The sequence below is a fragment of the Cannabis sativa genome, chromosome 7 (genome assembly GCF_029168945.1).
Source record: "Cannabis sativa cultivar Pink pepper isolate KNU-18-1 chromosome 7, ASM2916894v1, whole genome shotgun sequence".
NCBI lineage: Eukaryota > Viridiplantae > Streptophyta > Magnoliopsida > Rosales > Cannabaceae > Cannabis > Cannabis sativa.
In genome coordinates this window covers 1,441,059-1,467,570 of record NC_083607.1, presented here as the reverse complement: position 1 = coordinate 1,467,570, position 26,512 = coordinate 1,441,059, and the positions used below count along the sequence as shown (strand labels likewise).

At 28.5% G+C, this 26,512-nt stretch overlaps 3 protein-coding genes across 3 annotated transcripts; 2 read left to right on the top strand and 1 right to left on the bottom strand.

Annotated features, from left to right (window-relative positions):
• Positions 1–1,393: 1,393 nt before the first annotated feature.
• Positions 1,394–3,566, top strand: LOC115697689 (pentatricopeptide repeat-containing protein At3g62470, mitochondrial). The gene has a single exon (XM_030624783.2). The coding sequence runs from the start codon at positions 1,560–1,562 to the stop codon at positions 3,435–3,437; it is 1,878 nt and encodes a 625-aa protein (XP_030480643.2). The 5' UTR covers positions 1,394–1,559; the 3' UTR covers positions 3,438–3,566.
• A 2,460-nt stretch (positions 3,567–6,026) lies between these two features.
• LOC115697933 (ubiquitin-conjugating enzyme E2 35) lies at positions 6,027–9,814 on the bottom strand. The gene is made up of 8 exons (XM_030625107.2): positions 9,653–9,814; positions 9,476–9,503; positions 9,220–9,306; positions 7,545–7,603; positions 6,800–6,841; positions 6,639–6,712; positions 6,424–6,521; positions 6,027–6,320 (listed from the first exon to the last, which is right to left on the bottom strand). Exons 1-8 carry the CDS (start codon positions 9,686–9,688, stop codon positions 6,283–6,285), a joined length of 462 nt encoding a protein of 153 aa, XP_030480967.1. The 5' UTR covers positions 9,689–9,814; the 3' UTR covers positions 6,027–6,282.
• An 8,100-nt stretch (positions 9,815–17,914) lies between these two features.
• LOC115698039 (uncharacterized) lies at positions 17,915–25,095 on the top strand. Its single transcript, XM_030625224.2, has 6 exons — positions 17,915–18,631; positions 22,550–22,700; positions 22,808–23,092; positions 23,170–23,338; positions 23,447–23,522; positions 24,514–25,095. The coding sequence occupies exons 1-6, from the start codon at positions 17,991–17,993 to the stop codon at positions 24,710–24,712; spliced, it is 1,521 nt and encodes a 506-aa protein (XP_030481084.2). The 5' UTR covers positions 17,915–17,990; the 3' UTR covers positions 24,713–25,095.
• Positions 25,096–26,512: the final 1,417 nt, after the last annotated feature.

Below are 26,512 nucleotides of genomic sequence, written 5' to 3'. Positions count from 1 at the left end.
TCTATAAATGATCTACATCGAGTAGGGACAAATTTACCGTTCTACCCTTTAATGTATTTTATTATTAACAACAACAACAACAACAACAACAACAACAACAACAACAACAACAACAACAACAACAACAACAACAACAATAATAATAATAATAATAATAATAATAATAATAATAATAATAATGGTTTTATATAATATGCTTTAAAAATGTATAAGTTCTAAAAATAATTTTTTTTCACATTTTTTGTAATTATATTATTTTTGTTGTATATTTATGAAAAAAAACCTTAAAATATAAGGTTTTTAACATGTTACGTTTTCAAAATAAATTATTCGTATTTACGTGTCATGCTTTTTAGGCTTGTCGTGCTTAATCCTATATTTTTCGTGTCATGTTATGCTAATTTGTAATATCATATCGTGTTGTGCCCAAGTCCATATTTTTTCATGCCTAATCGTGCTTGTGCCTCTTAAACTCATGTCAATTTCGTGTCGTATCAAAAAGTCCAACTCATATTTACAACCCTCATAATTGTTCACTATCATATAATATTGTTTTTAGAACCTCATATAATTAGACTAATTGGAGAGACACATGCATTTAATATTAAAACAATTTTTATTGTGTATAGTTATGAGAGCCTCAGAATAATTTTTAATTTCAGATAATTATTATCAAAAAATTATTTCAAAAAAACATAAAAACAACAAAAAAATTATAAAAATATGATTTCACGGAATTTTAAATATTTTTACGATTTTTTTGATTTTATTTACAAAAAATACGATTTTTTTTATGTTGTAATCTTGTTAATTTATTGTTGATTTTTTGTTATCTGCATGTTATTTTTTGCTGTTACTTTGATGTTATTTTCATGTTACTTTTATGTAGTTTTCTTGTTGATTTTATGTTGTTTTCGTGTTATTTTTTGGAAAACCGTAAAAATGTAAAAAAATATTCTTTGAACGTAAAAATGTAATTATTTTACAAAACATAGTGTCTTATGTAATTATTCCTATTTTAATTGGCTATCAATCTATCATCATATAGATTAATGGGATAAGTTGATAAATACCACTTTTTTGTATCTATTAATTAAAAATACCCTCATATTAAATTTCATTAAAATATACCCACTTTTATGAGTGGTTGCCTAATATACCCTTACCTTCCACTTAAGTCTAGTACATAATTTATATTAACTTAAAGAGTATAATGGGGATATCATATATAAAAATAAGTATATCTTAAAAAATATAAAAATAAAGGTAAAAATTAAAATAATTAAAATATCTATAGAGTTTCCCCTCTATCCATATGTACTTCTTGAGGAAGCCCAGCCCAGTATCATAAGCCCAAGCCCCTTTAATTAGGGCTTCATATTTCTAGGGTTACAGACCCAAACTAAAAGAAACAACCTTTAAGCTTAGCTTCTAAATCTCATCGGAGAAGACGAATTCCGTTATGGTTGGATAACACAATCATCAATTACTTCACTCACAGGTATGAATTCATACATTAATTATAAGATTAGGGTTTAGAGAAACAACCGTTGATACTGATGATTTTTGTAAAAAGTTCGAAACTTTTATTGAATTCGAGTTGTGTAAGAAGAAGAAGTACTACATTACTATTCATCACTAACAATGGAAATCGAAGAACGAGACCAGAAAAACGATACCCTCGAGGAAAAGTCGCCGACTTTGTTTGTGGTGGCTCTCTGTCCCTGTTTGGTGTGTTTCATTCTTCTCCTTTTTGTAATTTTTATAGTTCTTATAGTCAAATTCCATATTCTTTGTCATACACCGCTTCACTCTGTACTATACAAGAGAAAATGTTGATACCAATTTCAAATTTGAGAGCTTTAAGGGAGAATTTGGGTGATTTTGATTGTAGTTATAGGAGATTTTCTAGTGTTTGTTGTGATAGTGAAATTGGGGATGAAGTTGAGAATTTTGATGATGATAATGATGATGAGAAAAATGAGGTTTTGGTTGTTGAATCTAGTGCTGATCCTATGGAAGTTGATCGTGTATGTAAGGTGATTGATGAATTGTTTGAATTAGATAGGAATATGGAAGCTGTTCTTGATGAGTTTGGGATTAGTTTGTCACATGATTTTGTTGTTGATGTGTTGGAAAGGTTTAAACATGCTCGAAAACCGGCTTTTAGATTCTTTTGTTGGGCTGGGGGTAAGCCGGGATTCGCCCATGATTCGAGGACTTATAATTCGATGATGAGTATATTAGGGAAGACTAGACAGTTTGAGACTTTGGTGTCTATGTTGGAAGAAATGGGAGAGAAAGGTTTGTTAACAATGGAGACTTTTATGATTGCTATTAAGGCTTTTGCCTCTGCTAAGGAGAGGAAAAAGGCGGTCGGGATGTTTGAGTTGATGAAGAAGTATAAGTTTAAAGTTGGAGTGAACACTATCAATTGTTTGCTTGATACTCTTGGAAGGGCTAAGCTTGGTAAAGAAGGGCAAGCACTTTTCGAGAAGTTGAAAGGGAGGTTTACTCCGAATTTACAGACTTATACCGTATTGCTTAATGGATGGTGTAGGTTGAAGAATTTGATAGAGGCCGGGAAGTTGTGGAATGAGATGATTGATCTCGGTTTTAAGCCTGATATTGTTGCTCATAATGTGATGTTAGAAGGGCTGTTGAGAAGTAGGAAGAGGTCTGATGCAATTAAGTTGTTCGAGGTGATGAAGGCAAAAGGCCCTGTGCCTAATATGAAGAGCTATACGATTTTAATTCGGGAACTTTGTAAGCAAGGAAAGATGAGGGAAGCAGTTGCATATTTTGATGATTTGATCGAATCTGGGAACCAGCCTGATACTGCTGTGTACACATGTTTGATAACAGGTTTCGGAAATTTGAAAAATATGGATATGGTTTATGAATTGTTGAAAGAGATGAAGGAGAAAGGTTGCACACCTGATGGGAGATTCTACAATGCCTTGATCAAGTTGATGACAAGCCGAAAAATGCCCGACGAGGCAGTTGGGGTGTACAAGAGAATGGTACAGAGTGGTGTTAAGCCATCAATTCACACTTACAACATGATTATGAAGTCTTATTTTATAACAAGAAATTTCGAAATGGGTCAATCTGTATGGGATGAGATGATTGAAAAGGGGTTTTGCCCTGATTGTAATTCTTATACTGTTTTCATTGGAGGGTTTATAAGACAGGGAAAATCAGGAGAGGCTTGTAAATATTTGGAAGAAATGTTAGAGAAAGGAATGAAAGCTCCCCAACTCGATTACAACAAGTTCGCAGCCGATTTCTCGAGAGCGGGGAAGCCCGACATCCTTGAAGAATTGGCTCAGAAAATGAAGTTTGCAGGCAAGTTTGAAGTTTCAAATGTTCTTGCAAGATGGGCTGAGATGATGAGGAAAAGGGTTAAGAAGAGAGATCCTATTAAAGTTGGGTAGCAAGTGTATCTAATTTTTTTATTTTTTTTTTGTAAACAAATTTATGTATTTTACAACTTGTGTAATGTAATACAATTGTCAATTTTTTTAATTAATATTTTGCTGATTATTTTATTTTATGAACTACAAGATTCTTCTCATCAATCTTTACAACAACAAAGTTGATACTTTGACTAGAAATTAAGTTCTTGCCTCTCTACCATTACCTTTATTTTTAATATGATTATTTTTTTTAAATACTTATGGAAGAATGATCATTAAGAGTCTGTTTCGTATGAAGAAAACTATATTTGGATAGAATTTTGTATTGTAATTTTTACAATCATAAGGAGTAATAATATAATATGAAAAAAAAAAAATAAGGAGTTATAATATAATATGAATTATATTATTTAATAGATAAGAAATAATTTGTATTAGCTTGTATTACAATATTTAGATATAGTTTGAGGTCGGGGTCTGAAGCTAGGTCCAGGGCTTGAGGTCAGGTTTGTGGCTGAGGCTCGGATCAAGAGTTTAGGGATAGTTTTCGCGTTCGGAGCCAGGGTTCGAGCTCAAGGTCTGGGTTATAGTCTAGGGCTGGGTCGAGTTGGGATTCACATCTGAGGCTAGGATTGGGGTTGGAGCCCAAGGTCTGAGTTCGGCGTTAAGTTGGGTCAGGTGCGAGGCCAGGCTGAGTTAGGTCCAAGTTTGGGTTAGGGTGAGTTCGAGGTCGAAATCGAGTTTATGGTGAAGATAGTATAATTATACACAACCTTTTTATATAAGTTCATATCAAATATAGTCTGAATCGAGCCTAAGATAAGATGAGTTGAGGCGACTGCTTTAAGCACCCCACAGTTCAGGCCTCCATTTTAAAAAAAAGAAAATAGTTGGTAAAATAAAAAGTAATATTCATATTACTAAGATTATGTTCCAACTCATTTGTAATTTGCATGCTCAAATAACTTAAAGGTTTAGAGTTTAAATTTTAACAACTTCAATTTTTGTACTATACAATCCAACACGATACGGATTCGAATAATATCGTTTAGAGCATACAATATTGGCCTCAAAATTTAAAGTTCCTTCATTAAGATAAACTAAGGAAACTCATTATCATATTCTACAATTACTAACACAATGGAGTCAAATGTGCCAATACCAATGAAATATAGTCTTTGAAACCATGAGGAATATTGGCTTTTTGAAAATGTACTTAGAAGGAGATGTGGTTTGAGGCAATAAGAAAAGATGCTAAGATGTGTACTACTTAAATGTGTCATATCACTATAAATATAATTAAGTATCGGATTTCACATAATTTAATTTAATAACTACTATAAAATATCACTAATTATTTAAGATGTCATCTATAAATAGTGTTAAGCACTACTAGTACCTAATAACAATACTCGTGTCTATAACTAACAATAAAAGTTATTTTGTAGAAAAATTCAAAAATATTTCATAAAATTTCTATTTATTAAAGGCCTGTTTGGAAACCATTTTGTTTTTTGTTTTTTTTTTTAAATTTTACTTAACAAAATCTTGTAATTTCTTCGTAGTTTTTGATTAATTAATAAAAAAATTAATTTTTTAATGTTTACTGAACAATACCTAAATAAATATATATATAAATACCCATATATTTTTTTAATAAATCATGCAATTTTAATAACTATCTAAAATAATAGTTTATAATCTGATTAGAACATTTTTTTTGTTGGAAACACAACTAAGATTATAATTATAAAACAAGTCAAATAAGCAACCGCCTAATTTCCAAAACGTTTGACAAAAAAACTAAAAAATATAATCAGATAAAAAAATATTGTAACATCACAACTAACCTTAAAAACACCTATATATGTTTCATCTACCGCTTAGAAGACATAACAGTAGAAACTATTGCAGCAAATTCTATTAACCTCATAGCTTCAGCTATTATGCAAGGTACATAACTGCACTACTAATAACTCTTTCAATCGCAGAGGTTTTATTATTTTCAACCACTAATAGCTATTTGATGGCAAGAGAAACAAATAACCAACCACGAAACAAAACCATATAAAACAAACAATAATTGAACACTCAAAACCACGTCACAAATACAAGACGAAACCACTCAAAATCATGTCACAAAAACAAGACTAATTGCAATAGCAAAAAATCAATCGCAATAATAAAACACAAACCACACCTATGTCAATGAATAGCTGACGTCTATAGATATAAATTTAAGAACGAAAAACTCTAATTTTTTTATACTATACATAGCCTATAGTCCTATACATAAAATTTTTAATTAATATTTTCTCTTACACTTACTCTCAACTCAAAGTTTCCCACATCTTCGATGTATAACAAGTCAAATATTTCAACAACAATAAAGAAATGTACTAACAAACCAATTGAATAGATAACAACAATCTATCTACAAAAATGTAATCATTTAATGGTACACAATTTTTTTTCATTATGATAAGATAGTAATGAACTAGCATATTAAAGCAAAATAAATAAAAACAAATAATACTTGGAAATTAATTTTTTAAAAAAGAAAATACAAAACACTCATGACTAAATAGAATAAATAGAAGCTCAAAATAATAAAGGGCAATTCATTTTTTTTCAGAGAAGAAAGTAAAATTTGATAATTATACAGGTTACAGAGGCAAAAGATTTCCCAGAGAGGAAAACAATTGACATCCAATAATGACTGGGAAGATTTAGACCCAACATTTTTTTAAGCTCCCATTTTCAAAAGCATCATTAATTCTCCCAATTTTTCTTTCAAATTAACATACACATTCCAATAAAATGTTATTTTCCAGGCATGGAAAAAGTTTTCCAGCCTTTGCCTTTATGCACCACTCGCATACAAACGGGTCCATTCCTTAGCTACAAAAAAGGTTCGATGCAACACGAGAAAAAAATTAGAATTTATAAAAGCAGTAAGTTAAGTTCTGTTGTGATCGTGTAATAGGGTGAAGAAACTATCTACCTGTTTCGACGGCCTCAACTTCGTTACTTTTCCAATGCTTGGCAATGTTCTCGGAAAGAGGGTCGTCGGGGTTTGGGGCACTGAGAAGTGCTTGAATGCTAGCAATATATATAAAATTGATGTCAGCAATAAATTGATGTCTGTTTTGTTCTGCAAAGGCTTCTCAGAAATTTAATTAATAAAATGGCGGAAGGAAGAATGTGGCATATCGGTACCTCAGAAGTACAGTTCGTATCTGAAGAGCAGGACTCCATTTGTCTTTCAAGATATCGAGACAAATTCTGCCGAGCTGCATCATCGAGGAAAGGAATAAAAACATTACAAAGGCTTGATAAGAGGAAAAAAGTAACAAATAGAAAAAGGTATAATTTGCTACCTTGTCAATGTTTGGATGATATATCTTGGTGAGAAACCGAACCTGTAAGAAAGAAAAGTAATTACTCATACGGAGACAAAACAAGACAAATGAGGTTGTAAAGGAAAAAAGTTATCAAAAATATTCCCTTTTTCATTTGGTAGTGTAACTAACAGTAACAAAATAGAAGAAAAGTCAACAAAGTTATACAAAATTAAATGACCATCAAGTTGTGCAAGGTAAACATCCTGAAAAATTACTAACAAGTCTAAATTTATATGCAACATTAGTACAGTTGAAAACAACATCACCAACATGAGGACAATACAGAAAATGGCAAACCGAGAAGACCCAAAGGAAGCAAATAGAAAGAGCCAAGTAAATTCATTAAGTTCTATTGTCTCCATTTAAAAGCTCTCCCACTTATTTGGATCTTGCAACCCTAGGTGAACATCAGGTAAACAATAAGGTAAATCAAAGATGAAACACTGTTAATATATCAAATGATTGATCGTCGTTTTTCAGTCAAACTAAATAGTTGTCCGAGTGAAAAACAATAGCAATATATAGGTATCACCTAATGAAACTCTCATTCAAACAAACATTATCAAAACAATAAGAAACAGCGGGAATTGTATTTTAGCTGAGTAGTTCAATAATTGAGCATTTTCTAGGTGTGACCCTTTACTGAATCTGAACCACTGTGTTGTTGTACCACTTTACTGAAGACAGGCCTTAAAAAAAAAAAGAACGAAAGTGAAAGTACCTTGGGAGCAGCCATTGGATATTCTTCGGGCAAAAATAGTTCCAACTTGAAAACTCCTCCTGTCATTGCAACCAAAAATACATTTTCTTGAGTCAAAATGGATACTACTGATGATAAACGAAAAGGCACGTTAATCTGAATAAACTATGCAAAATAAGTAAGCTAAACAACTGATTATAAACACCAAATTTGGGTTTGCTTGTCCATGCCCTAGATAAAGGTATGGCATGATGGAGTAGTGGAAAACACAGTCATCCCACCTTATCTAATTGAATGTGCTAAAGCTGAAATACACTCAACTCAACCCACCACTCTAATGAACAAATAGTGTTTTTTAACATTATTAATATGAAAGGCAACTATCACGACAGCATAAGCAATAAACAGCTAAGTAACAACACCATATTCAATGAGGCTTCTCAAGCATAACAAATAGAGTATTGGTACTAATAGTTTTCTTCAGCACTGTCTTATAACTTCCCATGTTGATCATGTCAATGTCAGCTTAATACTAAAGTTGTGCTATTCTGACTAAGACCACGTTCAATAGTGCTTTTCTGATTCTGCATTTACTTTTTAAAAGCATTGTTGTTTTTAGGATACTTAATTAAGGCTTAACACACCTTTTTATTATTTAATAGTTTAGGTGCTGATTTTGATTGTATTCAGTAATAATTACACCCAAAGGCTTAAGCAGCTTTTTATTATTTAACAGTTTAGGTACTCATTTTGATTGCATCTCAGTAATAATTATACCCAACCTGCTAATGAAACTTCCAAATATTTCAAAGATTAATATATACGCATGCATTGCTTCAAAATATATATATAATATAATATACAAAGATCAATCCAGAAAATTTTTCACAAGCAAGCATGTCCACAAATTAAAGCTAAAGACTAAACAATTATAATGAGCAACTAGTTCAAGTAAAAAGTTCCCACATTACTAAGATACCACACATACAATTTCTCTTTACAACAATATACCAGGCACAGGGATTATCAATATACAGGCTTCTTCCGAACCCCAAAAAATATATGTAATCGAGATACCTCCAAAATTCAAGAGCACTCATACCTAACTGGTCGGACCATCAACATCATGTAGTCTTAGCCAAACCCAAATTTCTAGAAGACTCTAAAACATCATCAAGGAAAATCACCAAATGCAACCCAGCTGGGACAATCGCTTCCACCAAGCATCACATCACAATGTATAGAAAAAATTGCACTAGTTTGATAGCTACTAAGTCTATTACTTCCCTACCCAATTTAAACCAATAATCAAGCATACCGAAATAGATGATAGACTTTGTGCTCACTTTAACACAAAGAATCAAACCCAACAATAGTTCAGGATAAGCAAATAAAAAAAAGTGAGAGTAATGAAAATGCAACTTTAAACATTGTTCATAAATCAAGAAAATTATAAATGAACAAACATGGAATTGTCATTCCCACCAAAATAGTAGAAATTCAAAGGAATGAAATAAAAATTGATTCATTTCCATTCCATTTCATTAACTCCAACCAAACGCAACCTTACAGTACACCGAAAATTGAACTGAATAAACTAACCAAAATGGGATCTGTCACAATTCTAGCCACAACCAACCATCTAACACATACAGAAATAGACCAAATACCAAAAGACAAAAGAATAAAGAGTTACCTTCATAAGGAGATTGCGTTGGGCCAAGGATCATCACATTAAAATAACGCATATTATCTTCTGATGGGGAAGCACTAATTCCCGGAGCTGAATCCCCAAAAAAGAAAAATCAATCACAACTTCAAAACCACCAAATTAAAACAAACCCAAAACCCAATTTCCCCTTAAACCCAAATCAAAAATTTAATCATAAAAAGTTTCTCTTTTTCAATAACAAATCAATCAAAAACAAAACACAGTAAGTCATTGAACTCACCAGGTTCACTCAAAAGACGCTGCGTTTCCTGTTACGATCATCAAACCAAAAAACAATTACAGTAAAAAAAAAATCAGAATCAAATGAGAAAGAAACAAAAACCCCCCAAAATTGAAAAAAAAAACATCGATCGAGTGAAATTGAAAGAGGGATCGCGATGAGGAAAGAGAGATTAACCTTGATGATCCTTCGGGGAAGATTACTGTTCGCCATAACTAGGTCGATTGCAAACTACGCCAACCACGAAACGAAACGAGGGTTTTTGCAGAGAGAGAAAGAAGAGAGAGAAAGCTTTCTCCTTTCACTGAAAGAGAAAGTATTCTATAAAAAGGACTTCTTTGAAAATATTTTTATATTTGCATTCTTATCTGTTATCTTTAGGATTATTACACAATTATCCCCAAAAATATTCTTTTTTAATATTTTTCCCTATTGGGTTTTCTTAAGGGTGTCTACACATTTGGTATTAGGGTTGGGCATGCAATCTAATATTTTTTTCTCTTAATTCAATCTAATCTAGTTAGTAATTAGATTTAGAAAATTATCATCTCATCCAATCAAATTATACCTCAAAATCTAATTTGTTGATTGAGGTTTTCGGCAACTATTAATTAGAGTTGTTTGTAGTAATTAATGGAAGTTAAAATAGATAATTTTTTTGCGTGGTTGGGACATTAATGAGCTTTAGTCCACGAGTCACTGTTATCAATGAATATTTTTCTTACAGAGAATTTCCAAGAGTCTCATCTTTTTTACATCATGGGAGTGTTTATTATAGGCTTATAATGGTGGTAAAAGGTCACCATTGTCGTGTTTATATGACTCATGCTTTGCATAATTTCTCAAATTTAATCATAAGGTATGATTCCCTACTTTTATGATGTGCTTTAGGCTTGCTATATGTGTTTGGTGAGACTAAACTTGTCTCTTGCTTATGATTTAATAGCTCATTATGTAGTCGTCAATTGATATTTGGGGCATGGTGAAACTAGGAAATTATAAATTTAAACTCTTGAGCACGTTTTTTTAGAGTAATGTGTAGGATGTTATTTCACATGCCTTATTAAATGTGCCTACAATGACTTAACCTCATGCAGTGCCCCATGCTCTGCCTGTCCCTTCATCCTTTCTTCGGATTGAGTTTACTCACGAAGAGGAAATGATAAAACCATTTATCATCTAGGTGGAGCCTCCCGAAGGTGACCAATCTTTAGCAATTCTCGCAAATTAACAGAATCTGGAAGTGGCTTAATATGGCACGTCCCATAGTGTGGGTTTCATTACCATCTAGCTTGCTCCTAAACTGCAATTTATTTTAAGAGAAATTCTAGGCAACACAATCCAATCCAATTTTTTAATTGGATATCTAATTATACACCTAGTTTTTAATACTAACTTAAAAACATGAAGAAAAATACATAAAAACTTTATATAAACCTTCATTTAAATTTAATACTACATAAACTAATCATACTTACAAGTTTAATGCAACTAAAAGTTTGAAGTAACTAAAACAACAACTACCAACTAATAAAATAGAAGAAAATATTATAAAAATGAATATACAAAACAACCAAGTATTACAAATTAAAAAATAATAATAATAAATAAATAAATAAACTAGTAAAAATATAATCAATCTTTTTATTTTTATATATGAATTATTTTAAATAGTCTTTTTTAATATGTATTAGATTTAATTGGATTTGATCAATTTTTAATTAGATTTTGAGATTGTTATCCAATAACTGATCCAATCTAATTAAAATCTAACTTTTAATAATATCCAATTCAATCTAATTGTAATTGGATATTTAGTTTTTGTAATTGGATTGGATTGGATTTTATCTTCTCCATCCCTATTTGGCACACTGTGTTTTATTTAAATATAAGTTTTGTACCTTGTGTTTTTAATAATACTTAATTGATATTTTAGAATCATACATATTTGATACCTTGAACTCAAATTTGTTTGAGAAAAATTTATCAATACCATCAAACTCTCTTCAATTTTATGAATATATTTAATTACATATATCTGAGAATCGTTTGGTTAAATTGATACAATTGTATTGATTAATTTAGTATATATTAAACTCAATTTTTGATAATTTTTTAATATAACTAACTTGAAAATAATTCTTAGCACGAACAGAGAGTCCAATTAGTAATTTTTTATAAAATATAAGATCCAAAATAGTATTTACCTTATTTATTACTCTTTAAAAAAATTACAATCACGCTTCATAAATCAAATCAAAATACTAAGAGCAATCATAATAGACTAGTTAAAATAACTAATAACTAAAAAAAAATTAGCTGAGAGGTAAGAAATAGTAAAAAGTTGTGCTACATCAAATGAGCTATTATAGCTCAAAAACTCGGCTCATGAATAGTGCTTAGCTATATGTAAAGAACCACTATTTATTGAGCTATAAATATTACATTATTTTTCTAAAATATAACAATACTCCAAAAATATCAATTTATTTACATAATATCTAACTTAAGTAACCTAACTTTTTTTTTTAATGGAAAAATAATTTCATTAAACGTCACTTAATAAATACATCAAGCAAAGTTAAAGGGGTTAAAAATTTCTTAAAGTTACGATCAGCAGAAGAAACTGAAACTTTAGCCAAATAATAAGTCACACAATTCGTAGATCGCTTGAGAAAATATAAATACACAATATGTAAATTGGTATTTAAGTAACCTAACTTACATACCATAATCTCAATAAATTTTTCCCACTTAGCAACATGGACATCAAATTATTACTTTCCATTAAATAGCTAGTAGATTTCCATTAAAATATTTTCAAATATTTTGATATTTTACTTGCTGTCACTTTTTGCTATACCACTCGAACAACTCTAACTAATAAAACTATTACATAATAATATAACATTCGAGTACAAATACAAATAATTAAATAATTTCTAATTTAATTAATAAATCACACACAATTAATTCTATTTAAATATTAAATAAATTCTCAAATTCAATCAAATATATCTCTACTTTATATTTTTTATTTAATTTTTTGGAGAATTCTAAAAAATTTAGATAAATAATGTTATAACTATAACCAACACTATTAATTTTTTAAATAAAGTCTTCTTCACATTAAAAATATTTTTAGTGATAAAATATTTTACCACACAATAATAAAATTTAATTTAACCTAATCGATGTGGGAGTGAAAATTTGTAAGACTAAAATATTACTATCAAATTAAATTGGCATTGATGAGTTTAAGTGAAAATTTAAGAATCTTATAATCATTTTCATCTCTTACAAATTAAATTTCTTATATTTTTAAGAGAGAACATCATTTTATCCATGCTAAATTTTTTTGAATTTACTAAAACAAAGGAAAAATAACACTTATCTTTTTGCCTTATTTTATAGGGTGTCTAATTTAGTATCCTGTTTTATTTAAATATAAATTTGGTACTTTATATTTTCAATAATGTTTATTTAATACTTTATATTTTAAAATTATACATATTTAGTACTCTGAATTTAAATTTATTTGAGAAAAATTTATCAATATGATTAAATTCTCTTCGATTTTATGAATTCTAAATTTAAATTTAATTATTTAATTACACATTAATTTAATTTTTTTATAACTGAAATCTAAATTAAGAGAAAAGCAAACAGAAACAAACAAAGGTTAGTTCATGGAAGTAATAAATGGTGCAACCTCCCTAGAAAAAAAAATGTTAGGTCTAAGTTTAGATAATTGTAATTAGTTTAAAGAAATTGTAGTTATTATATATAATTTTTTAGTGTAATTTATAAGTACAAATATCATTATTCTTTACTTAAAAGTCACATTAGTTTTCTTTGTCTCACCTTTTACCTAATTGTTTTTTACTCTCTCTAACAATTTTGTTTTAAAACTTATTTATTTACATCTTAAAAATATAAAATCTATCTTAACTACATATTATGGTTTCAATATTGATCAAGTTTAATTATAAAGTGGTCTTATTCATTTTTTTTTTGGTTATAAATGTATAAATATTCCTTCCACATTTTATAAATTATTTATTTTAGAGTAATTTGCAGCATAAATACTTAAGTTTAACTCTCAGTTGTAAATAAATACTTAAGTTTAATTTTTGGCGGTAATAATACTAAAGTTATATTTCTGAAACTCTGTAAGTACCTAACCGTCAAATGTTAAACCATTATATCCACGTGTTATTTTCTTATTGGTATATTTGAACTATTTTTTTTTAAATAATAAAAATTTAATGACTTGGATCAATCAAGGGTTGCCACGTGACAATTTATTTAACCAGGTACCTCTAGAAGTTCTGAAATTATAACTTAAGTATTATTACCACCAAAATTTAAACTAAGTATTTATGCCGTAAATTATTTGTTATTTTATTTATAAATAAATTTATTAGTGGTGGTTTCCTTCACACAAAAGAATTGTGCCCAAATCCCCCCTCCCCAGTCAAAAAAACAAAAAAAGAATTGGGCCCAAAAGTGGGCCTTATGAGCAATTATACTTCGACCCATCTTGAATACTCATGTTATAAAGTAGATCAATAATTCCATTATATATGTATGGATCAACAATTAGGCATATCCAATTTTAATCCTATTCTTTATCATCCCTATTCACTAATCATGGTTATTATTTTTACTTGTGATAAATTTCAGTTAATTTATAGTGTCATAATTAAGCTCAACACTAAAAAAATCATGGACTCACCAAAAGGGCCCAATAAGCACAACAATGGCCTTAGCTATTTCCTCTACCTTCAAAACTTGAACCCATAAATCCTCATATTTACAAGGGATAATTTCAAAAAACACACAACAATTACAAAAATACGGTTTGTACAAAGTTTTTAACATTTTTACAATTTTTTAGATTTTATTTACATAAAATATAGTGTTTTAGTATATTTTTATGTTGTACTCTTATTATTTTGTTGTTGATGTTTTGTTATTTGTGTATTATTTTTTAATATTGTTTTGTCATATTTTTATAAAATACCGTAAAAATATATATAAAAAAAAATTAAACGTGAAAATGTAAAAATTTAATAAAAATTAGTGTTTTATGTAATTATCCCTATTTACAATTCATGAAAATATGAAAACCTATTTAGCTTCTCAAGCTCTTGGTTACTAATGCTAAAAGAAAAGTAGCTCATTGCAACCGAGTTCGCGATGTTGGATGAGCGTTGTTTTTTAGAAAATTACACTACATATCTGTTTTAACTTGATGCTTTTATTTTTTATCTTCTTTTTCAAAATCTATTATGTTTACTTGTTTTTTTTCAATCATTCTATAAATTTTACCCCTATCACTTCATGATAGTTTTCATTCTTTTCTAATTAAAATTTTCTCCTAACTTTTTCACAAACCTACACATCCATCTATAAAGAACACAAATCTATTATATTTGAAATTATATGTTAGTTATGTGAGTGTGTGAGGATAATTTAGGTACAATATTCATAAAAAGAGGTATATTTGAGTTAAACTTTATTTTAAATGTAAAATTAGTTAATGTATAAAGAAAGAGAGTATTCTTCAACTTTTTCCGTTATTTTTTGGATTCTAGCTAGGTCGAGGATTAGGACGATGAAGAGATGAGTAAGAAAGATGATATAATCAAAAAAAAAAAAAAAAAAACATAACAAATGAAGAAATAACAACATTGGAAAAAAAATGAAAAAACATTTTCTTAAATCCCCTTGGTTAATTAACTTTATAATGAGATAATGGCATACAAAATATGTAGGAGGATTTTTCTTTTTTTTTTTTTTTGTGATTTTTGCAAAAAAAAAAAAAAGAATTATATTGCATAGTGGACTTCAAGCATTCAACTTCAAACAAAAAAGGTTAGGCCTCATTATAGTTGTTTTCTAACTTTTCGGTAAAAGGAAAAAAAAAAATAGTTAAGAACATAATTTTTACGTTGTTGAAGTGTTAATAAGTTCACGAGTAAGTTGTATTGAGGAAGAAAATAAAGTTCTTTCTCTAAAATTTGGTAGCATGTAGATTTAATACCAACAAAAGAAACAGAGAAGAGCCAATTTACATCTAACCTCATAAATCCTACTCATAGGCAATAATAGAGAGTTTAATACTTGGAAGAAAATACAATGAGATACCTAATTAAAGCTTACATGTGCTTGCTCGGTCTCTTTGCTTTTGACATATCACATTAGTTTTATTATGAGTGCCTAATCCAAAAGTGATTATACATTTTGCTCACACGCCTTCCTACAAATTGAAAGAGGAGCCTAACTGATGAGCCTGGATCACTCATCTATATTATTCTTAATAGATGAGTGATCTAAGTTCGTTACCAAACGCCAAACTAATTGTTCGAGACAATATTAGTTGTTCACGATCGTAATGATTATTTGGGACCATTCCACCCTTGGACTCTTATCATAACACTTAGACATGCCCTAAATCATTCATGGACTTTCTTTAGAGGTGACACATATCACAAGGACAACAAATAGTGTATTCCAAAAAATATGATGAAGTATACTATTAATACACTTAAATTGTATATATACGAGAAATTGTGTAATAAGTATTGAATTTTATATAATTTAATTTATTAATTTTTATTGAATATCGCTAACTGATTGTAATGCGCCACTTTTAAATAGTGCTAAGCACCAATAGTACTTTATAGCAATGCTCTATGTATATAATGAAGTTGAATTAATATTAACTACATGATTAAAAATGGTGTAGTACCCAAAAATATGTTAGGACTAAAATTAAATGTGTATTAGGGCTGAATATTTACAACCGAAAATTTACCCACTTAGCAAACCCAGTCGGTCCGAAATCTGAAAAACCCAAAAACCCGATCACAAGTAATGATATATCATTTTTATATTTTTCTTTTCAATTTTTCTGTTTTTTTATATGGAAAAATATATAAAAAATGATATTTTTTTTAAAAAAGAAAGACCAGCCCAACCCGAGCTCGATCAAAACCCACCCGAATACTGTCCAACCTAAAACCGATCCACTCGCATTGAATCCCGAAAACCCATTTACGCAAACAAGTGAGTTCGGATTACTAATTCTATACACTCGAACCCAAAAACCCGATAAAACCCACCTAATGTACACTCTTAAAATTGCTTATGTAAAATGTATGCAACTCAAGTGGGCCTTACATTACTCATAGTCATATATTTAATATCCAATATAAAAAGAAAGCCTACTTTAATTTATTGAACTGAATCTCATTTATCCTTTAGTCAAATTTAGTAGGTACACTACACATGTATTGTTGTTTTTATTCCTAAATAAATATATAAATTAATTATATTTATTACACTTTACAAAAATTACAACCATACTCCGTAAAAAAAATATTCTTGTGTCTAGTATTTTTATTAATTAATAAATAATTCATCCATTCATACACGTGTCTAATAGGGTAGACCCTTCATGAATATTATTTATTGAGATTGAGATATAGTTGGTGAACTCATTCATTATAATACATTATCTTTGTGTTTATTTTGTTTTTTTTCTTTTTTTGACATATAGGTTGTGATTTCATGCCAATTATATGCCTATCATTCAATCACTTTTCTTTTTATAGGATATAATAATTTTTATACATATTTTTTTTTACCCAATTTTTATACATATTTTTTTTTCTTCCAATTTTTATACATATCTAAATCAATATGTAGAATAGTATGTACATTTTTTTTCACTTCTTTAATTTAATTTAACAAAAATATTGTACAATCAAATTTTTTATTAATAAGAGGAACTTTTAAATTAAGTTGATAAAAAATTATCATAAACCGACCAAGAACAATCTTAAACCTAATATAAAATTAAAAAAAAAAATGTATCTTTAGTATCTCTATCGTATCTTTATTTTCTTCTCTCTAATAATCCATCCACATGCTTATAAAGTGTAGATCTTTTCATGAATATTATCTTGTGATATGATGCCCATAGAAACTCTAAGAACAAAACGTGCACTTTCATCATCATAATAATAATAATAATAATAATAATAATAATAATAATGTATCTTAGATCCAATCAATATTATTTATCAATTATTGAGTGAAGTGAAAAACATTAACTTATGTTGTAATTTAGCACCATAAGCATCTTCATCTTAGAAGTTCAAAGTATGCAATTTTATTCACAATCTCATTAGTTTTTTTTTTTTTTTTTTTTTTTTTAGAAAAAATATCACATTGATTTTCACTTAAGTTTTTCTTGTTTAGCATGGTTTTCAATAAGTTATTGTTACATAAAGGTACATTTTAGAATTTTTCCTTTTTTTTTTTTTAAAAAAAAAAATATCACATTGATTTTCACTTAAGCTTTTCTTGTTTAGCATGGTTTTCAATAAGTTATTGTTACATAAAGGTACATTTTAGAATTTTTCCTTTTTTTTTTTTTTTTTTTTTTTTTTTTTAAATTAGACCATCCAACCAAAACTCTTATAAATAAAAAGATTTAGAATACATGAAAAATATAACCCAAGAAAAAAAAAAAAAAAAAGAGAGAGAAAAGAAAAAGGAGTTTGGCGGCAAAAACTTCTTCATCTCTCCAATGGCGATTTCTTCACCATTCTCAAACACACCAAAACCTTCTTCTTCTTCTTTCTCCATAACCATAATCTCCACTCCAAAACCCCTCCTTTCATGTCTAAACTACTCTCACCCCAAAACCCCAAAAATCTCAAAAACCCAGAAACTCGCCATTAATGGACCTTCAGAGCTTTCAGGCCACGTCAGCATCAGTGGTTCCAAGAACGAATCTTTACCGATTTTAGCAGCGACCCTTTGCTGTTGGGGCACATCGAAGCTGACCAACGTGCCCAATTTGTCGGATACTAAAACAATGGTGTCTGTTCTGAGGTCAGTGGGAGCTAAAGTTGAGATTTTTAATGAGGAAATGTGGGTGAACTGTGATGGGGTTGAGTGGGTTGAGCCTTGTTCGGAGGAAATAAGGAAAATACGAGGTGGGTTTTTTGTGATCGGAGGTTTGGTTGGTCGGTTTGGTGGTGGTGTGGTTGCTTTGCCTGGTGGGTGTGAAATTGGGGCTAGACCTGTTGATCTTTATGTTCGTGGCTTTAGGGCTCTTGGTGCTCTTGTTCACATAAGGTAATAATAATCATAATAACCTCTCTTTCTTTACTTTTTCTTTTTTTTGGGTATTTTGATTTTGAGGAGTGTTACCATTAATTTCATGTTACAACTTAATTTTCATATTCGAAAACACGACATATATTTTTTTTCAATTTTTTTTTCATGGAGTTGTTCGTTATGGTTACAATATCATACCTGTACATTTTTTAAAATTTTTGAATAGTTTACAGTGCCGAAAATACGTTTGAAGTTTTTTAAATGCGCGTAGTAAACTGGTATATCAGAAACTTTATTTTTCGGTACGGTAAACTATTTGAAATTTTTTAAAAATTTACAGGGATGATACTGTAACTATAACGAATATGTGATTTCGGACGTGGAAGTTGACTAAGGAGTTGTAATTAGCATTCCTCTTTCATTTTTATTTGTTTGGTAAACCGTATGGTATTGTATATTATTATATTAAATTATATTTCGTGTAATATTTTTATGTAAAATTATATGTGGTATTGACTTGTATGAGTATATAAATATATAATATTTTAGTGTAAATTAAAGTTTAATTTATTATATGAAAAAATGATATATAATTCAATTTAATATAATACAATACAATACGATTTAATATAACGTACCAAATGAGCCTTAAAATAGTTTTTTTTTTTTTGCAATTTTATAGAATTTTACACAAAAATTTCTATAGCAACTAGCCGAGTAATCTAAATAGCAACCCACATAGAAATCATTAGAGAAACTTAAATCATAAATTTAAAAAAAATGATTAAAAATAGTATAGGAGGTAATTCTTTATTTTTATTTTTTTTATATTTTTATGAAAATCTACATATCAATTTACATGGTAACTAACAGAACAATTTAAATCTTTATAACAATTACTAAAGCAAAGCAAACTGTAAAAATGAAAAGAAAAGTTAGAAAATTGTATATGGGTGATTTTTTTTTATTACTTTGTTTGCTATGAAAAATATGTACTACACTCTCCAAAAGGACACTTTTTTTAATAATAAAGTTTTATACATATTTGAAGAATGATGGAAAATTATTTATAAGCTAGTTATGTTGGATTAAAATGTTGTTGTATTGTTATTTGAAGTTTGAATAAAGTGATTGTTTTAGTAATTGTGAGTCATGGGTACTATAAAGTGTTAAAAGAGTGTAATTATTCTTGAAAAGTTGAAAATTTTGTATATTTTTTTGTTGGTGGTCATTATTATGTCAAGTTGTGATTTATTTGATCTTAAAGTTTTTAGTTGTTTTAATAATAATATTTGAGTATTGTTATTGAGTATCAGTGGTGTTTAGTATCTTATATAAGTGGTATCTTATGATTGGTTAGTAATATTTTTTAAAAGCTATTTTTTTAAGTTATATAAGATTCGATACTTAATTATACCAATAGCAATATGATCCGAAGATGGTACTTGTGATTAGTTTAGGATTTGAAAACAGTTTTATAAGTTTAAAAATTAAAATGATGGGAGTCCTTAGTCCACATAAAAATTCTTGATTAGTTGAGTGTTTTCAAAAACAAAATTTGAATATTATTTTGAGTTTTAGTCTAAAAAATTAAAACATTATTTTTATATTTTCTATTGTTTCAAACTATGAAATTTAAAAACTCTTCAAAAATTTTCTTACTTTTTTATTTTGAAATTTCCAATTAATCACATGTTTTTTTGTCATTTTGTGTTGAGTTGTCATTGATTTTTGTAGTGTGTACTTTTTTTTGTCATTTTGTGTTGTGTACTTGATTTACTTTACTTTCTTGTTGGATAAATCTGTTTGGCTTGAAAATATATAGTATATATTTTTTTTTATCATTTTGTGTTGTGTGTGTGTTTGTATAAAGCCTATTAAGCTCAAGAACTTGAATAGTTTGCAGCTAATTGGGATAAGAGGGTAAAATATAGGAGAAACTAGTTTGAATTCTATGACAAAATTAACTATAGACAATGTGTGTGAAAAAAATCTTTTTGTCATTTTATGGGAGTTGTTAAAGTTTAGACAAATTATCATTTGGATGGTTATTTTGTTTTTGAAGTAGTTGAAGTTATGGGTATTGTAACATTTTGATTCAATGCTTTTTTTTTTTTTTAGTATGGAAACATTATGATTAAGTTAGATCACTAGAATGTTGTGTTTAAAATTAAGGACATGTCCAATGTGATCAAAAGAAAAGATTGCCCAAATGACTCCACTTGATACACTTTTAAATTTTTAAACAATTAAAATATTGTCTTTTTTTTCAATGAGCATTGGTGAACAAATTAGACTACATTTTATGCATATTCTTTGTTGAGTAAGAAAGTTACAACATTTTTATTATTATTGAAAAATACTAGTACAAACTTAGAACACTTTGAATACAATGACTCTAAGACACTCTTACACTTTTATACTCTTTTTCTCACACTTAAATTCTATTGCTCAAACTTACACTTTAGCACACACTACACTTCTATTTATAGGCTACAAAAGAAACATCTCAAGTTTTCTAGAATTTTCTAATATTTCTAAGTTCCTTACAAGTTTCTATCATTCTCTAAATAATTCTTGAATTATATTTTCTTAATTTAAGTAGTTTTAAGTTTTATCTAAAATTTTCTAGAGTGTTTTTAGTTTCTCTAACAATTTTTTTAGAACATTTTAACATATTCTAGATTTGATACACCTGACCCACATTTTTTTGGCAACAATATTAGACCACCCACACTCTAGATGGCCTAATAGGTTTTAAGTTGCTAGTTTTGTTTATTGTGATAAGTCTTTCAATGATGTTGCCATACCCATACCTTGGTCAAACTTATTTTGAAGTGTTATTTGATGGTAAGAGAATCATTTTTGTATTTGGAACTTGTTGATAGCAGATGCTATAGTTGAATAAATCTTCACTCTCACTTTGGTAGAGTACCTATTACAGTAGAACATCTATTTAAGAATACTCTATTCAAGAATAACTTCTAATTTGTTATAAAAAAAATGAAGTCCCAATTTGGGCCAGTTATAAATAAGAATAACCTCTATATTGTATTTAGTTATACATTTTTTAAGTCCCGTATTAATAAAATATACCTCTATATAAGAATAATTACATCTTGAAAAAAATATATACATATATTTTATAAATTTACTTATGTAGAATTAATAATTTTATTTCAAATTATAGTACATGTATAAATATTATATGTACTCGAAAATAATTTTAATATAATATAGTATTAAGAATTGTTTATTGGTATTTTTGTTACATTGATATTTTTTGATATTTTGATTTTTTTTTTCAAGTGTAACTCTATTTAGTTATAACCTCTCAATTAGAATATTATTTTCTTAGTCCCAAGTGTATTCTTGGATAGAGGTTCTACTGTACTTTTGGTCTTTTGTATTTGGATATTAAATTTATTTAGAGTAAATATTATATTCAATTGTATTTTACAAAAGAAAGACTGGATCTTCTCTTTTGTTAAATGACAATTCAAACCTTTTTTTTAAAAAAATAATACAAAATAAACTTTGAACTCAATTTTTTGTTAATTTTTTTTAATATAACTAACCTGAAATTAGTTTTTAGTACAAGCATATGTAAAAAATGTAACAATTCTTGTCATAATACTTTCAAGTCAGGTTATTATTAAGTTTTAATTTTCGTATTAAGCTGAGAATCTATTTTGTACCATTTAAAAAAATACAGGTTCTGAATTGTTATTTAACAAAATAAAAGGTCTAATCAATAATTTTGGCAAAACACAGAGTTTGCAATTGTATTTATTCATTTATTTAATCTATTTGTACTCTTGTGTTGTGTTTCCTAAAAAGAAAAGGAAATGGTCTATCAACAGAAAAGAAGAGAAGAACAAACAAAGTAAAGGAGTGTGTCATTCTTATCTTTATGATTTTTTCATGTTATTTTAGGGATGGGAAATTTCATGCAAATGCTGCAAATGGGAAAGGACTAGTTGGGGGAAGGTTCCATCTTGATTATCCAAGTGTTGGAGCAACCGAAACTCTTTTAATGGCGGCGTGTTTAGCCGATGGAGTCACCGTACTTTCAAATGCTGCAAAGGTAGTAGACTACTTACATAACTTGTTCTGATTCTGATTCTGGTTCTGATTCAAAACATGTTTAAACTAAACTATGAAAACACAAAAGTAACCCGAGTTTCACCACAGGAACCCGAAGTGGTTGCTCTTGCTCGTTTTCTAAGCAATGCCGGGGCTTGTATCGAAGGAGCTGGAACTAACAAGATTGTTATCAAAGGAAAATCTTGCTTACATGGTTCTGAATACAAAATCTCCCCTGATCGTATTGAAACAGGCTCGTTTATGCTCGCTGCTGCTATAACTCGCTCGCGAATCTCTATTTCCCCTGTCATTCCTTCCGATCTGTCATGTTTGATCGAAAAATTACGGGGTGCTGGCTGTACAATCAGACAATTGTCACATGATAGTTTGGAAGTATGTTTAAGTTTTTTTTAGTGAAAATGTTTGCTTTCATTTTGGTAACCGGTAACCAGTTTTTCTTCTTGGTTCAGGTTTCGGCTTTGTCTACAGATGGTACCAACTTGAAAGGGTTTGACATTAAGACAGGTCCATTTCCTGCATTTCCTACTGATCTTCAACCTCAAACAATGGCATTGCTCACTACTTGTGATGGATTTAGTCTTGTAGAGGAATGTGTTTTCGAAAATCGAATGAGTCATGGTATTAGTACTATAAAGTTCTTCACTCATAACAAGTTTTTTTATTATGAAAAAAAAATTCTTGAATGTACTTTCAAGTGTCTTAAACAAAGTCTTTGATTTGTGCTAGCAAATGAGCTGGTCAAGCTTGGAGCAAGGATTCAAGTTTGTGGAAGCACTGCTTTGGTTTCTGGAAAAGATAAAAGGTAACCAATATATGGTTGTATATTGTTTCGATTGTTGTTATAAGACACCTTAAGGTATCCAACACTACATGTTGGATACATAAAATATTACTTTATGTGTAGGGTCGGCCCTGAATTTTAATAATAATTTAGGTCTTTAAAAGGTAAATTTTTTTACACCCGACATTAAGTTCGACTGATGTTGGACACTTTAAGGTATCTTGTAGCATTAATCGTTTTCATTGAGATTGAGTAAGACATTTAGGGGTCGTTTGGTGTATGGGGTAGAGTATTAATAGAGTCGATGGTACACACATGACTTCACTCAACTTTTAATAAATTTATTTTTTTTGTATGATTTTTTTTTTAATTTTTACACTACATATTGAAATTACCAATTTTTTTACTTTTTTACTATAGGATGGAACTTTTTTTAAAATTACTGTGTAAAATTTATATTGTGTACTGTATTAAGTTTTTATTTTTATTGCGTAATTATTTTTTAGTTGTTCCACTATTGTTTTAATTGTTCTGTTTTGTTGTTTTACGGTTATTTTATAAAAAGACAATATTTTTATTAAAAAATTCTGTGTAACAGTAAAATTATAAATTTTTCCTTAAAATCTAATATATTTATAAAAATCCCATTTTTTTTTTATATTCTTGTTTTTGCCAGCAAATAAATTTAATTATTTTTAATTTTACCATCACGTATTTTTATTTTTTCTATTATATTTTTTATTTTATTTCACATATTTTCATATTTATTTTTGTCCCTATCAAGTTTATATTTTTTTCTTCAACAAAAAAAATATTTTTTATTAATATTTGCTCCTCTTAATATTTGTGGCTAGTTCTGCAACTAAGTATAGATGTGGAAAAATGTGTATTTTTATCTTTGAGTATTTTGTTGGATTCCTCAATTGAGTTTCATTTGTCAACCCCACTAACCATAACAAACGACCCCTTAAATTGTACTAACACTTTTCCCTTTTTTACTCTCATTCCTCAGATTCTTGTCTGGTACTTCCCTTGTTGGAACAGATTTAAGAGGTGGGGTGTCACTTGTATTAGCAGGGTTGGCTGCAACCGGTACAACTGAGATCGCCGGTGTTGAACATATCGATCGGGGCTACGAAAATTTGGTTTTGAAACTTCAAAAGCTTGGAGCTGATGTCAAGAGATTGATACCTCTTTCTTGTCAATCATAGTGTTTGGAGTTTAATGAGAAGTTTTTGGTGGGGTTTTGGAGAAGAATTGAGTTTGAGAATATTGGTTTTTAGGCCAAAAAAAAGGCTTAAAATTGCATGGGACTTAATGGCAATATAACAAGCTAAAAAATTGAAGAAGATCTCAATTGAAATTGGCTTATGAAGATTTCATCATATTGTTTGGAGTTTAATGAGAAATTTTTGGTGGGGTTTTGGAGAAGAATTGAGTTTTAGGCCAAAAAAAAGGCTTAAGATTGCATGGGACTTAATGACAATATATCAAGCTGAATAATTGAATGTCTCTTTGGAATTTGGAAATTGGCTATGAAGATTTCATTTGCAACCAATAATGAAAAAGTTAAGTATGTTTCTCTTTCTTTAAATGGGTGGAACTTAATTTCCAAGATGAAGGGAAAATATTGGTTTTGTGGTATTTTCTAATAATAAAAAAAATGTTTAATTTCACAAATGCACAAAAACAATAAAAAAACATCAAAAATACGGTTTCACGGAATTTTAAACATTTTTACAATTTTTTTAATTTTATTTACATAAAATACGGTTTTTTTATGTTGAAATTTTGTTCATTTGTTGTTAATATTTTGTATATGTATGTTATTTTTTGTTGTTATTTTTATGTTACTTTTATGTTGTTTTCTTGTTGATTTTATGTTGTTTTCGTGTTATTTTTTGGAAAACCGTAAAAATGTAAAAAAAATATTGTTTGAACGTTAAAATTTAAATATTTTACAAAAAAATAGTGCCTTATGTAATTATTCCTAAAAAAAAAAATGTGAAAACATATTGGAAGGTTCAAGAATTGTCATTCTTTACAAAAGACCAATAAAATTGTTTAAAGGCTGTAATTTTTTTTTTGATAATTTTATTAAAATTAAAATATATGGCAATAAATTTTTGTCAACATATTGAAAGGTATAATAAATGGGAAATTTCATTATTAATACATAAAATAATACCAAATTAAAAAAGATTTAACCTTTTGACACCCTCTTAAAAATACCACATTTTTGCCTAAACCTTAAAATACTTCCTCATAATCCTACTCTATCTTCTCTTCCCCTCTGCCCAAATTCAACCAATTTCTCTCTTCACCATTGCCAAAAACTTTGCCATTTGAGCAATTCTTAGTAAAAGATGAATAAATTTCTATAAAGCAAAAACATTCCCATAAGTTTATAGTAGAGATTAGGAGGAAAATATCAAAATTTTCAAGGTCTTAGAAATGACTATGGATTTTATGTTAAATTTATCGTTAATATGAACTTTATTCAAGTATATTGTTGTTTATTTTCTTGTATATACATTCAGTTGTGTGTTTTGTAGATTTGTTAGTAAGAATTATATTTGTATTTTTTGGGTTTTTCTTGATTTTTTTTTTCATAAAATTCGATTCATTTGATATGTGTTCGATGCTTACTGGATTATTAGTATTTTTAGAGGTTAGGAATACTATTTTGATAGTGTTCGATAGTTGTTCGATATAGATTAGTTATATTATATGTTCGATTGTTACACGATGCATATTTGATACACGGTAAGTTGTGTGTTTTGTTCAAGTGCTTCATAATGCATGTTCGATGATACTCTATATGTTCGATGATGTGTGTTTGATTTATACACACTAAAAAATAGTTACTTTTAGTGATAACTTTTTAGTCACAGCATAAATTTTTTGTGACTAAATGTAAATTTTAGTCGCAACAAAAAATTATTCGTGACTAAAATATAGTATTTAACTACAAATTGTCACTGATTTAATTTTAGTCACAACAAGTATTG

Coding starts and splice junctions, on each gene's coding strand:
- LOC115697689 (XM_030624783.2), top strand. CDS start 1,560: ATGATTTTTGTAAAAAGTTCGAAACTTTTATTGAATTCGAGTTGTGTA.
- LOC115697933 (XM_030625107.2), bottom strand. CDS start 9,688: ATGGCGAACAGTAATCTTCCCCGAAGGATCATCAAG. Junction 6,842..7,544: donor ATCCAATGGCTGCTCCCAAG/GTACTTTCACTT, acceptor TCTTTCTTACAG/GTTCGGTTTCTCACCAAGAT. Junction 6,321..6,423: donor AGTTGAGGCCGTCGAAACAG/GTAGATAGTTTC, acceptor CCTTTTTTGTAG/CTAAGGAATGGACCCGTTTG.
- LOC115698039 (XM_030625224.2), top strand. CDS start 17,991: ATGAAAAATATAACCCAAGAAAAAAAAAAAAAAAAAGAGAGAGAAAAG. Junction 18,632..22,549: donor GGTGCTCTTGTTCACATAAG/GTAATAATAATC, acceptor ATGTTATTTTAG/GGATGGGAAATTTCATGCAA. Junction 22,701..22,807: donor TACTTTCAAATGCTGCAAAG/GTAGTAGACTAC, acceptor GTTTCACCACAG/GAACCCGAAGTGGTTGCTCT.